The sequence below is a fragment of the Aythya ferina genome (assembly GCF_964211825.1).
Source record: "Aythya ferina genome assembly, chromosome: 5".
Classification (NCBI taxonomy): domain Eukaryota; kingdom Metazoa; phylum Chordata; class Aves; order Anseriformes; family Anatidae; genus Aythya; species Aythya ferina.
Genome location: NC_140301.1, coordinates 54177214 through 54193813, shown reverse-complemented (window position 1 = coordinate 54193813; position 16600 = coordinate 54177214). Strand labels below are relative to the sequence as shown.

General features: G+C 37.5%; 2 protein-coding genes across 5 annotated transcripts in view; one reads left to right on the top strand and one right to left on the bottom strand.

The window, feature by feature from the left end:
* Nucleotides 1-16600, top strand: part of MOK (MOK protein kinase) — a 35080-nt gene that overhangs the window by 670 nt on the left and 17810 nt on the right. Inside the window, exons 2-10 of one of the 3 annotated variants that reach the window (XM_084521762.1) lie at nucleotides 302-346; nucleotides 3609-3723; nucleotides 5585-5674; nucleotides 7051-7121; nucleotides 10537-10615; nucleotides 11127-11175; nucleotides 12093-12271; nucleotides 14633-14734; nucleotides 15573-15681. In XM_084521762.1, the coding sequence (XP_084377888.1) occupies nucleotides 302-346; nucleotides 3609-3723; nucleotides 5585-5674; nucleotides 7051-7121; nucleotides 10537-10615; nucleotides 11127-11175; nucleotides 12093-12271; nucleotides 14633-14734; nucleotides 15573-15681 (839 nt within the window). The remainder of the gene's footprint in view (nucleotides 1-301; nucleotides 347-3608; nucleotides 3724-5584; nucleotides 5675-7050; nucleotides 7122-10536; nucleotides 10616-11126; nucleotides 11176-12092; nucleotides 12272-14632; nucleotides 14735-15572; nucleotides 15682-16600) is intronic. The other 2 variants (XM_084521763.1, XM_084521764.1) reach the window with 2 other exon arrangements.
* The window catches only part of WDR20 (WD repeat domain 20), a 60133-nt gene continuing 51273 nt past the window's right edge, over nucleotides 7741-16600 (bottom strand). For both annotated transcript variants that reach the window (XR_014693835.1, XR_014693836.1), the window contains 2 exons: nucleotides 9902-9999; nucleotides 7741-9507 (listed from right to left, as the gene is read on the bottom strand). The gene's annotated coding sequence lies outside the window, so the exon portion shown is untranslated. The remainder of the gene's footprint in view (nucleotides 9508-9901; nucleotides 10000-16600) is intronic.

Genomic DNA, 16600 nt, shown 5'->3' with positions numbered 1-16600 from the left:
TGCTCTCTAGGCACGGTAATAGCAGCCCAGTCTTTGCACTCCATCATTTGCTCGTTGTTTTCATTTACATTGTTCTTAATTGTCTGGGCCCTGTAATTTCTTGTATGTTACACTGCCTTTCTATTTAATAATTACTTCCTTGCCATTCTTGTGGCCACTTTTGCAGTGTTAGACTAGTTTGTGGTGCTAGAACTTCTTCTTACAAATAACTTCTGTATACCATTGTACTATTTTGTTGACTTGTATGGAACTTTATTCCATTTCCCTAATCCTCATCTACCTTTTCTCTAACTATTCCAAGCCCAAACATCCGTGTGTGCTGAAACAACAGGGAAGAAAGTGAGAGGTTAGGTTATATCTAGATTGTTACAGATGCATGAAGGAATTATTAACTGGGGATTAGATCTTTATTCCTTAATGTGATATACAAGTGTAACTCAAACACCATTTACTAAGTTTCATGCATGAAGCATTCCATCTTAAAATGCTTGTGAAGTTTTACAAATTTCTAGCATTCTTCACCTGAGAGTACCACAAATTCAGGTAAACTCGCTGGTAATTAGTTTTGCTTGGTAGCTGCATTAAGATGCATAGTGTGATATTGAAAAGCTTTGACCTGACTATTCTCTTTCAGTGTTTGTTTGAAGTTACTGTAATTGATGAATCAGAAGTAGATTTTTAAGAATCTTCAGAAATCTTGGCTTGTGGGCACTAATTCAAAATCTGCGTTAAATTGTTAGTGTACTATAAGTCTAAATTGTTTCCATTCCTATTCTGCAAAAACTCATACTACCATTCTTATAATGCCTGAGATCCATTCAGTTTCTCATTAAACAATAATTAACTTGTCATACAATCATTCTCTGATTTCCTCCCTGGGAGAAAAGCTCCTCCATCTTCAGTGATTTGTTTTTTTGAGAGTTTACATTTAATGTTATGCATCAAAAAGACGTTTCACATAATGCAGTTTTCATTCCTGATTCTGCACTTCATTCAATTGATTGCAATTATTCTGGTCTTTGCTGTCATTTTTTCCAGTGGTGGAGACACAGTTCTCTCTTAAGTGTCTGCCAGCTTAAAGCCTCAGGTGTTTGTTACTCGTGTGGGTTTTTGTTTGTTTGTCTGTTTGCTTTTTTTGTATGTCTGACATTCTATTGTAAAAATTAATACATCTGTGGTGATTTCACTGCGATGGGCAGCTAAATTGCACTAGAACTGCTCTGTCCCTCCCATCCCTCAAAGGAAGAGAGGGAGAAAATAGGATGGGAAAAGGCTCAAGGGTTAAGATAAAAGGTCAGGGAGATCACTCACCAATTACCATTATGGGCAAAACAGATTCAACATAGTGAGATTTATGTAATTTATTCCCCAGTATTAAAAGAATAGAGCAGTGAGAAACCAAAAACAAACTAAAAACACCTTCCCCTCCATCTACCATCTCCTACATCCTCCCCCTGAGCAGCGCAGGGGAATAGGGGCTGCGGTCAGTCCCTGATGCTTCATCTTCACCGCTCCTTCACGGTCCCTCTCTGCCCCTGTTCCACGTGAGGTCCCTCCCAAGGGATGCCGTCCTTCCCAAACTGATCCTGTGGGGGCTGCCCGCAGGCAGCAGCTCTTCAGGAACTGCTCCCACACGGCTCCATACCACGGGGTCCATCCCCCAGGAGCAAACTGCTCCACTACAGGTTCCCCACGGGTGGCAGCTCCCCCCAAACCCTCTGCTCCTGGCTGAGGGCACGGTACAAAGCATGCTACTTGCTGAGGTGTGTTGCTTAGTGATCACCAAAGTCAGGAATCACCTTGCTTAGAGCCCTCATTGGTCAGTGCTCAGGTAACAGCCCCAAGAATTTATCAATCTCATGGTCCCATCCCTGTCTTGGAGTCTCCGGTAGGTATCGCCTCCTTTACCCATAATGATTTTCAGATTCAGTTTCTGCTTTTAAAGCAGTTCTGTATGTAATTGTCTGTATAAAGAGCATTACACAGTGTAATTGCTTTTAAATTACCCCGTTTTTCTCCCCTTTTCTAATTTAGATGGCCTAATTTGTTAGTTGAAGGAAAAAGGGGGGAAATAGTACATAGGAAATGAAAAGGATGCTTGAATTTCTGGAGAAGATTAGGTTTTAAAGAAGGTCTGGAACAGCACAAAGTATGATAATTGGTAAACCTAAGCACGAGGTGATAAAAATGGGAAAAGCAAATGATAATTCTCACAGAAGCTGTGCTTTTATATTGGAGAAAGCAGAAAATTTCCTCCTGCAAATCCCCCTAATTAAAATGCAAGCATTTGGATCACAAGGTAAAGAAAGACTTTTAAAAGGAGTAAGCATGAAAGCTGGGGAGGAGAAAAGGGATGACGGCCAGACAAACTGATTGCTGGTTGGAAGACATCCTTAGAATGTCCCTGCCTAAGTAACTTGTCTCTGCGAAATTTCTTGGCAGGCTCTCTCCACTCTGAGGCTGTATTTATACTTGTAAATTAAACATATCTGGAAATCTTCTCGGCCACAAAGAGCAACTGGCATGAAATGGCCCACATCTCTGCTAGTAAATTCTCTTATCCTCCAAAACAGGGCTGCAGGACAGAACCTCTGCTTGAGGAATGACCTTAGAAGGAGTCCTCGCCTGGGGCCAGGAAGGTGCCTAGGGGAGCGGTGGTTGTCCCAGGCCAAATGCCTGCCAGGAACTGTTGTCACAGTAACTACACAGACAGCTACACTTCATCCAGTTTGCTGCCATCAGCACTGCTTTGGACTCCTACACTAATTTTGAGTCCCATAAAGGGCTGAATATGACAGAAGAGGTTTCCTGCTCTGCCTCCCTCAAAATGACTGGGTTTGGATCTCTCATAAATAACAGGGCTATCTCAAAAGCAAAAGTAGCACAGAGCCAAGCAGGACTGGTTTTTGCTCAGATGAAATACGTGGAGGAATTATCAAGGTTAGAATCTGTAGGTGCTACACAGAAAGGGAAACAGGAGGACGAGGTGGGAGAGGGGAACCAGTCAGTGGGATTGGTAAAGAACAGTTGATTACAAAGGTGAAGGAGAATAAAGGAGGAAAGAAAAGAAATGTCAATTCTGAAGGAAATTAGGAAAAGACTGAATATTAAACAAAAGCATTATTTTTAACCTACTTGAAAACCCATGCCTGAAGTTAAGATGGGAATAAAGCTTTAAAATCAGAAACTGCTTTAAAAATAATTTGAAGCAAAGCCAAGATGCACTTGCCTTTCAAGATACAACTTTTTTGTTGTTTGCTTGTGTGAAAGAGCAAAAAATAAACTCAGGTATGAGTTGCTAATGTGCTGGAGCAGAAAAAAAAGGTACGAAGTGGTGTGTGCAGAAGCATTGTATCTCTAAGCAAGGAGGTAGTAGTTAGCTCCTGTATTTTACTTTCAGAAATGTGAATTCATGTAATGTGGGCAGCAAAACCTTTTCTGTTATTCATTATATTTTCTCTCAAATAACCAATGTGTTGCCAAAAAAAACTTTTATTAAAAAAATAAAGATCCAGCTATCTGAATTTAATAGATCAATTACTGGTTGATACAGCCTTTACGACAATTTCTATTTTAAACTTACCGAAACAATATATTTTTGTTTTTAGAATACAAACTGGTTGGTAAGATAGGAGAGGGAACATTTTCTGATGTTCTGAAGACACTGAGTCTTAGAGATGGAAAGTACTATGCGTGTAAACACATGAAACAACACTTTGAAAGGTATGCATAATTATACTACTACAGAAAATCTTACTTAAATTTAGTGGGGAAATGCAAAATAAGGACTAAACGAAGGTTTTTGAATATGCTTGTGTTAAAAAGGTTTGCATATAGTATACAGGTCAGCTGCTGCTGACTACAAAGGACCTTCCTATTTGGCATTGGGTACTCTATTTGGATTTTCTTGAGTACTCTAACTGGTGTCCTTCCCTGTAGTAAATGCTGCCTGACCCCTGGGTTGAGAGTGAAACAAGAAAAATGTGGCCTCAGTGTTTAATTTCTGCCTTTCCAAATACACTGAATGTACTTGTGCTGGTTTTATTCTGGCTGTAGATAACAGTAGAAGGAAATGTCCAAGCCGTCCCTCATGGATAGTATGTTTTATTTCAGTCTCACTTTGAGTTTTAAAAGTCTCACTTTTGAGTTTTAAAGCAAGTTAAAAGCACTGGTTTTATCCTTACTCCATTGTGTAGCGTTAGTTCTCCTTCATACTAGCATTTACATTTGATTACATCCATCAGCAAGATGCTACATGGGCACAAAATAGGTGCTTTCTGTCAGTTAGAAAAACAGAGAAGAGGGTTGCATGGAAGTATAGACATACACTTGATGTTCTTCTCCAAATTTATATATGCACCAGACCCTGCCTTTTGGGTCATTGGCTTTGTATTCTCAGTTAAATGACTTCATTTCCTAGTGATGGCAGTGGGAACGACACGTGTACTTAAGTAAAATGGGACACTGCTCTGAAGTGAAATTCACAGTGTAACTCAGAGCTTCAGAGACCATGGAAAAGTGGAGGTTGAAAAACATTCCAGTAAGTTTAAACAAAGAAAACAAACCCAAATATCTTCAGTTAATGAAGTCATGTGACTTATGATTCTCTACTGTGTTGTTAGAGAACTGTTGGTCCATTTATATGTTACCTACTATTGACCACATTTGCCCAGTTTATGGTCAAAACAGTATTTAAACTAGCTGCTTAGCTACATTCAAAGCAGATCATATGCAGCCCAGTGGAAGGGAGTAACAAGCTAACCTGCGTTTTAAGCAGTGTGTTTAAAATGTCTCTTAGGCCTCTAACCCCTTGATAAATTGACTGATGAATTCTTTTGATGAAACAAACTCTTCTAGCAGCAGATAATCGTGTTTCAAACAGAATCTGCCTATCCCAAGTATTTCTCCCAGTTTCAAATTGGAAAATTATGATTTGGTGTTTAGCTGTAAGTCATGAGAAGGCTTACATATCCTTTTCTGATCTGTTCTGATCCATGAAATAGTGTGCAGAGCTCTGTTTCCTGCTTCCTCTTCAGAGTTTCTATTGCATGCAGTTTTGTTGTTTATTAAAGTCTAAGAGGGCAACTTAATATTTAAACACTGGTTGAATGGTATCCATTTTTCATGCAATTGCTTATCATTAAAACTTAATTTTAAATATTACATTTGGCAAGGCTAGACCGTCACTTTCAGCAGCGTGCTGAGCAATAATTGGTATGTATGCGACACCAGCTCAGAACGACCTGTATGATACATACTGGTAGGTGACACACAGTTTTTCCAGATCGCAGCTTGGCATGGTAGCTGACATCTGGAGCAAAATGCCTTACTAATCATGTCTAGGTAAGTCCAGCTGCTCTGGACTGTAGGGAGGAATAAAGCCATTCTCCTCTTTACTGACTTGCTCTATAAAGAAACAAAGCAGGTCCTGCATTTGGAAGTTCAATTTCAGACTGAAATGGAGTGGGTTCTGACTGTCTCATGGCAGGGGAGAAAGACAATTATAATCTAGTCCCTGATTGCAAATCAGTCTTCTTTTTCTTTCTTTTTTTCTTTTTTTCTTTTTTTTTTAATTCATCTTTAGTATTGAACAAGTGAATAATCTGAGCGAAATACAAGCACTAAGGAGGTTGAGTCCACATCCTAATATCCTTATGTTACATGAAGTTGTTTTGTAAGTATGGTGCATCCACTTCTTCCTTAACCCTTTATTTGAACAATATCCAGTAACTTTTGGACCTAGAGGCAACCTATAGGAACTTGACCAACAAGAAAGAAAAAACAGCAGATATGCCACATTCTAAAGTCATTGTGCCTTTTTTTCTTTGGTTAAGAAAAGGTGATCTGTTATTGCTCTGACTCTTCTGTAGCAGACTGAAAAACACTTCGACATCCTTATTAAAATGACAGACTAGATATATTTTAAGCATCGCTAAACTTCATGGCATAATACATAATACTTGCTGGTGATTTGAACCCACATCCCATATCCAGGGAGTGCTTTAATGCATGGTGTCACGTCTACTGGAGACTATTTTGGTTAGGCACACTTAGAGCTTATTTGCTGAAATGGGCCCTGGAACTACTGGGCTTTTGGGTTGGCCTGGCAGGTTGAAGTAGGGATCCAGGCAAAGCAGCAACTGTGTAGATACCCCTTTGCAAATAATAGAAGTTTAGATCTCTGAACTAGGCAGCAGCTGAGGTACACATTTGAAGAGAGATCAGTCGGTGATGGAATCGGGCTCCTTCTAGACACATTTGGCACTTAAGTGTCTTCTGAGGCCTCACAAAGTTTGAGTTTTATGACAGCATTTCCTCCACTGCTGTGCTATACTTCCTCACTATGTAACAGGAGACAAATAGTTCATTATTCTGAGTACTTGGCACAAAACTTGTTGAATGCCTAAAACATTTTTTCTAGCTCTCCAGCAATTCCTCTGCTCCAGCCTCTGGTACTGTACTGTTATCAGCAGACCCATTTAGCACAAATGCATGAAAAGCTGGTAATCGTGGCAGCAGCTCAGCTTTCTGGAATTGCCAGCTTCAGCTGCCGTGTTGTTAACCAAGTGTAACCCAGATGGCCAGCCAGCTCGCCTGGCTCTTTCACTGTCTGTAAACTGGATTGTAAATTGTACCCACAACCTTTTGTTGTCTGGGTTAATGGAGCATTGTAGAGGGGGTGTACTTTAATTCAATTACCTTCTTCTTAGAAAAACTGCGGACCTAAAGATATCTGCCTCTGCAGGGCAGTGAAATGGAAAATAAGGTGTCAGATATATATAATCGTATCTTGATAACACTTAGAGCTGCTATTGTCAACAAAACAGAGATTCCAGTCACAGTCAGGTACCCATTGCCACTGATACTAATGACCGAGAGAGAAAGTGTTTCATGTCTGGCATAATGTTTCCTCTATGTTATTGTAACATTGTACCATTTAATTTACTGGAAATTTCCTGATACTGAACAGTGTCACATACTCAGAAAACATGCATTCAAATACCTGCATGAGTAAATCAGATCTTAAAGTCTCCTAATTTGTTTCTTCAGTGATAAAAAAGCCGGCTCCCTTTCACTGATATGTGAACTTATGGACATGAATATTTATGAGCTGATAAAAGGTATGTAGCATGTGCTTAAGCAGACAACCCCTCCTTCTGCAGATCACAAAGTGGAATTAACTGTACTGCACAAGGTTATTCACTATTACATATGATGAAACTTTTAGCGAATTTTTATGCTGTACTGCTTCATTCTATATTAATTTCCAGTGCAAAATACCCAGTTTAAAGCATGGATGCATGCAGAAGCTTTCCAAGGGGTCAGGTCAACGGCGATCTGTTTCTACAGTCACTTGAAAACAGGGAAACAATCTTCTCTACAAAACTATTACCTTATGTAACAAAAATAACTTAAACAGGCTCTTGTTAAGTCAGGACTATAATGAAACAACTTGAAGATTATTCCCATTTGTTTCAAAGACTACTGAATCGATGAATAATGATTTTCAATTTTTGTGTCCAGTAAAATGCCTTTAACCAAGCTTTCTTTATAAAATAACATAGTTCACTGAAAGCACCTAAATTTAAGAATTCTGGAGATGTTGGTCAAGGCAGGTGGAAGACCATAAATCTTAAGGAAAAGTTCCTACAGAAAGGTTTAGAACAAAAGCTAATTTAAAAACAGATCTCTTACAGAAACAAAAGGAGTTGGATACAATAAATGGAGGAGCACTTTCAATTTCAATAGTAAAAGAGGATTTTTTTTTAATAATTAAAAATTTGTAATGTCTTCAGAGCTGGGAGATTCATTTCCGTAACTCAGCATGCAACTGATGATACTCTGTGCAGTAGAATAAAGACTTGCTCTCAAACATTATGTTCATGACATTGAGTATTCAGATCTCTAACAAAAGTAGTAACCCTGTTCTGACCTAGATAAAGAGCTGAGATTAAAATACACTTGCTTGACTCTGTAGATTCAGCTATGAATAATTGCTGCTTTTTATTTTTCCATGATCAATTTGTGAAGTTATTAAGTCAGAGTGAGTAGTAGAATATAGGAAGGAGTTCTCATTGACAGTGAATTAGTCCAGTGCATTAAAAACAATCCTGTAGCTTTTTCTAGGAAAGATACTATACTTCACTTATGGAAAATCAGAATGTTTAGATTTGCTCTTTAACTGCCTTTAAAAATAAATCCAAAACACCAAATTTCAGTTGGTGTACATTTATCAGTGTTTCTCTTGTTCTTTTCATGTGACAAAACCAGCTATATTAAACCTTGTACACAGATGGAAATCAGCCTAATAGTTTCAGTATATTCTGCTTTTTTAATTTTAATATACAGTTCTTATCAAACTCCTAGGAAGATTTTCCATAGGAAGATTGTTTTCCTGCTGCTTTTTTTTCAGAAATTAATTTTGATGGTTTCAAAGTAGGCCTAAGTATGTGGTGGTTTTACCTTGCCAGGCAGCTGAACTCCACCACAGCAACTCTCTCACTCTGCAAAGTGTCAAAAGGACTATTTCCTATGGGGCAGAAATAAGATTTTATTTTTTTTTTAATCTCTCCCAAACAACTCTATTTATGGCTTACTGCAAAGTCGAGAAATATAAGGTGTGGCAGCTTATTTAAAAGAATAATTATTTGGCAAAAATTCTGAGTTCATATTTAAATTGGAAAATTAATCTCAATTCTGAGCCAGAACACTAATTGACCAGGGATATCTGGGTAACAATGGAAAATAGGAGCTGCTTTTGAATTTTCAGGGTTACGATTTAAAGGAGTGTGGTGTTAATTTATAGAACAACTAAATTGTTTGTATTGGCAATGCTCTGAAAACAGTTTTCAGAGTGTACAAAAGTAGCTACATTACAGACAGTTTGTAGTCTTTTGTATATTTCTACAGCATATAGTAATATAAATCTCTGCCATTTTCTGAATACTCTGAATCTTGCAAAATTAAGTTCAAAAAAGGTTCAGGACAATTTAAAAAAGCTTTAAGTTAGAAAAAATTAAAGGCAAGCATGGTTTGTACAAAATTTTGCAGTGAAGAAAAATCGCGATTGACTGTAAATTAATTTCTAGTTTATTAAGGTGTATGAAGACACTCTTTTAATTAGGAGGCCAGTTCATTGTAATGCCTAATGTGGGAAGTTGATCCTTTTTTTTTAATCCCTTCATTACACTGGCAACAGATTCATCTCATTTCAACCAAAGTTATTTGTCTGTACACAGTCATAATTCTGTAACTATTAATTTGTAGTGGTACCACAAGTCACTTCATAACTGAAAAACAATCTTGCCTTTGGCTTGTTTAATCAAGAACAATTTGGTCATTTAAAGTGATAAAAAAAAAAAAAAAGGCTCAGAGAGATGTGGGGAAGGTGGCCTGAAGAAAAAAATATTGTAGCCTCAAATTCACTTCATAATGACTGCCAAGTGAGATTTGTGTGGTGATAAATCTGAAAGTAGAAGAGCATCTGCTCCAGATTTCAGTAGTTACCTGTAAAGAAAAACAAAACAAAACAAAACACAATTGAGCATGACTTCTTTTCATGAAGGCTTGATTTTTTAAAAGAAGGCTTGATTTTTTAAATAGTCCAAGTTGGGTTAAATAACAACACTTCATAAAATCTTTTCTACTGTAAATAACAAAAAACCTGAATTTGAAAACACCATCTCTGTCTACCAAGGTAATAATATTACAATTTCCTCTGTAAATGGAGCTCTGTTTCAAGCGCTGTGTTATCTAATCCTGCTCGGTGGATTATGGTGGCTGGAGGAGCACGGCGAGCAGTGGGGGACACCAGTCCATTTGCAGCGAGTTTTTGCCCTGCTCATCTCCCTCCTCCTCCCACGCCAAGCACTCGCACTGCTGTCGGCATGCAAACCAGTACCTGTTCTGGTTTTCAGAAATGTGATCACTTCTGCCACTGTTGATGACATTGCAGCATTACATAAAGGCATTACAGCAACATTAAAAGGCCTTTGGAGCCTGTAAAAGAAAAAAGCTGTGTAGGTACTTTAGGGCTCTGAAAAACAGGTAAATGTTATAGCTATGGTTATTGCACAACTGCAATAGCAAGCTAAACTACCTAGGTTAACCTGTAATTTCCAGCTCAATTGTGAATCACAGTTATTTAAGCATTGCACTAATTTGAGGTGATGGATAGGAATCTTGAACCTTACGGCCTGTTCCTTTTTTTTTGGAAAGGAAATGAGAGATTTGGAAGCGATATATTCCAGTTCTATTAGAACTTGGAGACAGATATTGCAAGAAAAACACACAGTAAAAGCTAAGGCAGTTTATAGACTACTGAACTGACAGCAATGTTAGCTGAACTATTCTGGTGCATACTGAAAATTTAAATTATGTCTGAATTTGAGTGGAAAATGGATTGCAAAGCTAGCTATAAATGACCGAAATAGTATAATTGAAAAAGGTAATATCAATTGGAAGCTGAAGATGTTTTTTTCTTTGTATTCTGTTGTGTGTTAAAAAGGACTTGTACAACTTGAAATTTAATTCTAGGAAGGAGAAAGCCATTACCTGAAAAAAAAATAAAGAACTACATGTATCAGTTATGCAAATCTCTTGATCACATACATAGGTAAGAGACCTGCTTTGGCAACAGCTTTACAGTACACTTATCATACATCTATTTTGGGGCCATCTCTAAGCAGCTGTGTATAACGTGAGGCAGCAGACTGCTGCAGGGTGAAAAAATGCCATTGCCCAGGTATTTCTTTGCCTGTAGCAGAGCCCTGGAAGTCAGCAAGCTGGCAGCCAGTGTGCACAGCACCCCATGGGAGCTCTGCTCTCTGTGCAGGAGCCCTGCTGGGAGCAGGGGGCCCTTTCCATCCTTTTCTAACCCTGCTGAGAGCAACACCAGATAGCTTGACTCCTTCCTCAACTGACCCTTTCCCCATTCCTGTAGCTGTTGTACCACCATGGTGGTAAAATTCAGTTTTTTACTATGCTGTTGATAAGGCTGAAAGAGTGTTAGTTGCTTTACTTTTTTTTTTTTTTTTTTTTTTTTTTTTTTAACAAATAACTGGAAGCACTGATAATTTTTACCTTTTCACTGAACTCTTCTCTCTGATCTGTTTATATTGGCACAGAAATGGGATATTTCACAGAGATGTGAAACCAGAAAACATATTAATAAAGGTAATTCATTTTATATGAGAATATTTAACTGAAAGTGAAGTATATTGTTATTTTTCTGTTTATGCTGAGAAAGTAATGCTTCTTCATGAATAAAAATACAGTTCTTAAATATATACAAACATTTGCTTCTAATACTTCATTCCTGATCTAGAGGAATGAACGGGCAGGTTTGTTAGTGGCTAAAACCAGATGAATCTGATGTGTTGCAGCCTTCATGTGTCTATGCCAATCTGCAAACTGGTCCTTTATCATGCATTAATCAATATCTTCTTTTCTGTATTAACCTAGAAACAAGCACTAGCATTCAGTTCTGCATCTCTTTCTTTCTACATTTAATACCTAGGTTTAGTGGAAATTGCTCATACAAAAGAGAGCAGAAGATACTGGCTTCTAGAAAATTTCATTGAAATCTATTCTGAGTTTCAGAATGGTATTTTACTAATGTCTGAAAACAAGGATTTCAAAATTCACTTTATGAATTTTTATTTTCTGGAGATAAAGTTTTCTTTTAAGTCCTCTAAATGTGCAGGAGAACCCGTTGCAAAGAAAAGCTAAGAGCACCTGTTATATCACTGCTAAACACAAGATGTCTAAGAAAATAACTTAATCCAGATGTCCTATTTAGCAGTCTTCTCTTCAGTAATAGTCCATATGCTTTTCCATTAACTCTTAGCTCTGTCTTTTAATGATGAAGAGAAAGGCATTTGTGCATATTACAACACATAAATCTCTTCAAGTCTTGGAGCTACATGCTATTTAAATGCAGTTTTGCTGCTATAATACTCTCCCTGGGTTTTCTGAAATGGTATTTTCAATCTGTTGATTTCTTTTATGATGACTACTTCACACATTGAAGGAAAATCTTTGCTTGAATATTTCAGTCTTTCTAAATTGTCAAAATACTTTATTTTTTGCAGCAGAATACCCTGAAGCTAGGAGATTTTGGATCTTGTAGGAGTATATATTCTAAGCAGCCCTACACAGAATATATCTCCACACGCTGGTACCGAGCACCTGAATGCTTGCTTACAGATGGCTACTATAGCTACAAAATTGATATGTGGAGCGCTGGCTGTGTTTTCTATGAAATCACAAGGTACAGTGTTCAGTTCCTTATTGTTAATCCAGAAAATCAAAGGTAAACAACTGAAATAAGGAGCACATGGTATAGGTAATCTGATCTTTGCTTCCACAGTTTTAGGGAAGTTCAGTGCATGATTAGTTTGCAGGGTTCACGAGGCACTTACTGTCCATTGTCTCTCTTCACCCTATGGCAGGTTAATAATAAAACAGTGGGATGATTAAGAGAACACAATAGGCATCAAAAATATTTACAAGAAAAGCAGCATTTTTGAGCAGTCCCTCCCACCCCCTGACTTCATGTTTCAGTTTGATAAAAAACGCATTTTATCTGCTGTAGCTGTGAAGTATGGCTCATTTCCTGTCATGAGTATAACTAACCATCCTCAGTCTTGTTCATACACTTGATTTTCCCTCTTCTAATGAATTACTCTTCAGCAAAAACGGATGAGACCATAGAAGACAATCCCTTGGATTTACTAGTTTGGTTTATAAAATAGTTTGCTCAAGACCCTTGTGCCAGGACCTTCTGTCCTGGAATATTTTGAAGTTAGTTTCTGATGCAGCAAGAGTTCAGAAAAACCTGGCTTGAAGTCCTTCAAGATTTTCAAAGATGATAAAACTATTATTTTAACAAAATTGTCATTGGCCTTCAAGAAAAAAAGAAAAAATAACCACTATGAGTATTTCTCCATTATCTTTGTGCCCTAGCAACAGCAGCAGTTCTTTATTCTCCTCCCACACTACTGCCTCTGATATGCAACCAGGAGTGGTAACATTTGCTTTGCTTCTTTCCTCCTCCTCCACATGGCAAGTGCAGCTGCTGCCGTCACCACCACATTAAATGACAACCCTTATGCTTTGGCTGCTAACTTGCAGAAACAATTCTCCTTCGGTCAGAAAACTGTTAACAGAAAAATTCCAAATGTGGCAGTTCTCTTGCAAAGTAAATTGGGAACAAATGCTTTAAAAATGCCATGTTTTCCCATCCCAGTTTGAATCGGTGGGTTTTGAAGATTTGCAAGAAAATTACATGTTGCAAACTTTTTTTTTTTTTTTTTAGGGTAAAAAACCTTAAAGATGTTTCCTCGTAATTTTAGCTTAATGAAACAAGTATCAGTCTTTGCAACCACTGCATGTTTTCAGAGACCTAATAGATGTGTTCAGAAAGAAACAAGAAATGTTTATTGGAAGTCACTGAATTTTAAGACAGCTTTGCCAAGTGAAAGGAAAGTATGGACAGGTTTGTTTTCAGGAGGATCTTGCAGTTTTTGCTGTTGAACATTTGCATAAGCCTTTACACTTGAGACCACATTTTGTAAGGGTTTTTTAATCTTTTACTCAGTCATGCTTCTCTTTCACACCTAGTTCTTCCTTTCACTATTCCTCATAAACCTGGGCTCCTGATGATGTTTCTTTTGTGGATTGCGCAGTTGTCCTTCTTTAAGTTTTAGCTTTACATTTAGAGGCAGCACATGTTTGTAATTCACATAAAAACCCACTCCCAACTGCTTGTCTTGAGAGATACAGCTGCACAACATGAATCAGCTCTCTTTTTCTCTCCTTCTTCCTCTCAAAGCTTTATGAAGACATTCAGAGAGATGTGCAGCCAGCTGTTTGATTGAATTTGCAAACAGTTAAAAGAAGTTTCTTCCTTCTTCAAAAAGGGATGAATGTTTTGTTTTCAAGAATCAAGTGGTGCTACTGAAGTGTTTCTTAAATTATATACCAAAGGAAATGCTCTGCTAGTATGGAAAAAGGGAACATATGCAAGAAACAGATGATAGTGGACCTAACTTGTTGAGTCACATTGCTCTATTGATAACAATTTTCAAGGACTGTGCAAGTTTTATATTAACTGAGGCTCAAGCTCAGGAATGCAGTTCAAAATACCATCTTTCCAGTATTGCTGCTTGTAAAGAACCTCCGTGTAAGAATGGAATGTTTCTTATAAATATGTATTTGTGTGCATACACAGCAGGAGGGACTGCTTGGTTCTGCTGTCTTAAAAGGAGGAAAACTCATACTGTCTTCTGGGATCTGCCACTTCGCTAAAAGAAAACAGAATCCCATACCCATTACTTTTGATCAGGAGGGATGTTGTCTTTACATATTTTACTCCAAATCTGTGAGGAGAGGGCAATTACAGATTTCTGCTTACTAACCCTAACTATCCTTCCTGTCCAAAAATGCAGTTGTATTAACCTACTGCTCACATTATCCTTCTGTTGTTGGCTGGTATTAAACTGTTCACAAACAAATAACACAAAACTTCATCTTTCTCTTAAATTAAAAAATGTTAACCAAAGTGGCAGCTATGCCATTTAAACTACTTTAACTGTGTTCTGTAGCGTTAATACCATCTCTTACCTTGCAGTTTTCAGCCTCTCTTTCCTGGATCTAACGAACTGGACCAAATTTCAAAAATCCATGATGTTATAGGCACTCCTGCCAAGAAAACTCTCAACAAGTTCAAGCAGTAAGTATGCATTTCCATAGTTATTGGTCTCAGTGTTCAAATATTCAAAATACAACTGTAGAGCTGTGTACAATTTCTATACAGGGAACCGTCACAAAAATCAAATTCTTTTGTGACAGCTGCTGACAGTGGTGTCTTCTGTCTACCCCCGAGCCCCAGAGACAGGCACGTATTTGTGACTCTTGTAGGCAGAGCAAAAGAAATTTGAGCCTACATCAATCTTATTTGGCCTTATTTCTGTAGTATCCTTAAGGTCAGTGGCATAAATTGTTAGGAAAGAAATCTTTTTTTTCCAAGTGTTACTTACTTGCACCTAGTAAGTGATTAACGAAATCTTAGACTAACTTCTTTCAGTCAGTTTTAGTTTCTCTATGGATATGCATGAATAACTGTTTGTTCTCAACTTGCTTAACACAGGTCAACAATTATGAATTTTGATTTCCCCTTTAAAAAAGGAACAGGAATACCTCCTCTTGTGCACAATTTATCTCCTAAAGGCTTCTCTCTCCTGTATGCAATGATAAAATATGATCCCGATGAGAGAATTGCTGCCCATCAAGCATTACAGCATCCTTACTTTCAAGAATTCTGGCAAGTGACTTCAAATCATTTCAATCTTGACGACTACAGTTAAGAACTGGGGGGACACTGTGTGCTTATTATATAAGGTGGACTGAAGTGAAGTTCACTTACAGTGCTAATATTTATGTTGCTACACAATGAAATATCAGTCAACATAAGTCTTTGCACTGAGTCCAAACTTCACCTAAAGCACAACTGATGTTTTTTCTTTTCTTTTTTTTTTTTTTTTTTTTCCTTTTTCCCCCAAACTTTTTAGGGCAGCTGATACACAGGCTTTGGCCACGCACAGAGTAAGATTACTAGAAAATACAGCAGGGCAAGTACCTCTGCATTCGTGGCAAATATCAAAGGAAAGCCAAAAACAGGTAATATTTTAGTGGAAGCACTGTCAGCCCACTTAGAGAAAGTAATTTGTGACACTGAGCTTGTTAGCTACAAACAAATATTTTACTTAAGCTGATTACTTGGTTTTATTCAGTCTGCCCAGACACCAGTCTTTGTTGGGTCTGATGCAGCTCACCATCCCCCCAGGCCCTGAAACACAGGTTAGAATTTAAAAGCTGTGATACCACGTAGTACCTCTGGCAGACATTTTTCACAGGTGCTACTACTAGAGTCAGTGCTGTGTTGTTTAAAATATGGTCTTCTGCTTTTTTTACTATCTACGCTTGACTTCTAAAAAAGTTTTACAGATAAAGTTGTAGCAGAGAGAGAAAATGTATTTGTGCTCTCGAGGCCTTCAGTCTACATTTTGAGTACATTTGTTGTTGTTTTTTGTTTCTTTGTTTACTTTGTTATCCTGTATTCAGATCATATCCAGACAAATACTGAATTTACACTGGCTGCTGAAAATCAGCAAATTAAAATGTGATGAAAAATTCTAATTAAATTCTAACTAAAACTCTGTTTATAGTCAAATTACATGAAAAATACTCAACATACGCAGTCATAGAGTTCATTCTGTCTGCAAGGTGAGATAGAAGTTAGTAAAAGAAGTGAGATAAAAGTTAGAAGGTGAGATAGAAGATAGTATTGCATGAAAAACTCTGAAATTCATTTTTTTCACAAAAGTTACCACAGTAGAGAAAAAATATATTTTCCGCTGTGCATTTGACATAGAAAGCATGAATCTGCTTTTCATGCAAGCAGACACATTTTCCACCTGTTTAGTTCTTAGGTTCATCAATGTGAGCTTTGTAAGAAGCACAATAGGGAAAATTTGCAAGAAGCATCATGTGAGGTAGTAATTTTTAAAAATAATTAATTGAAATAGTATTTGGCTGA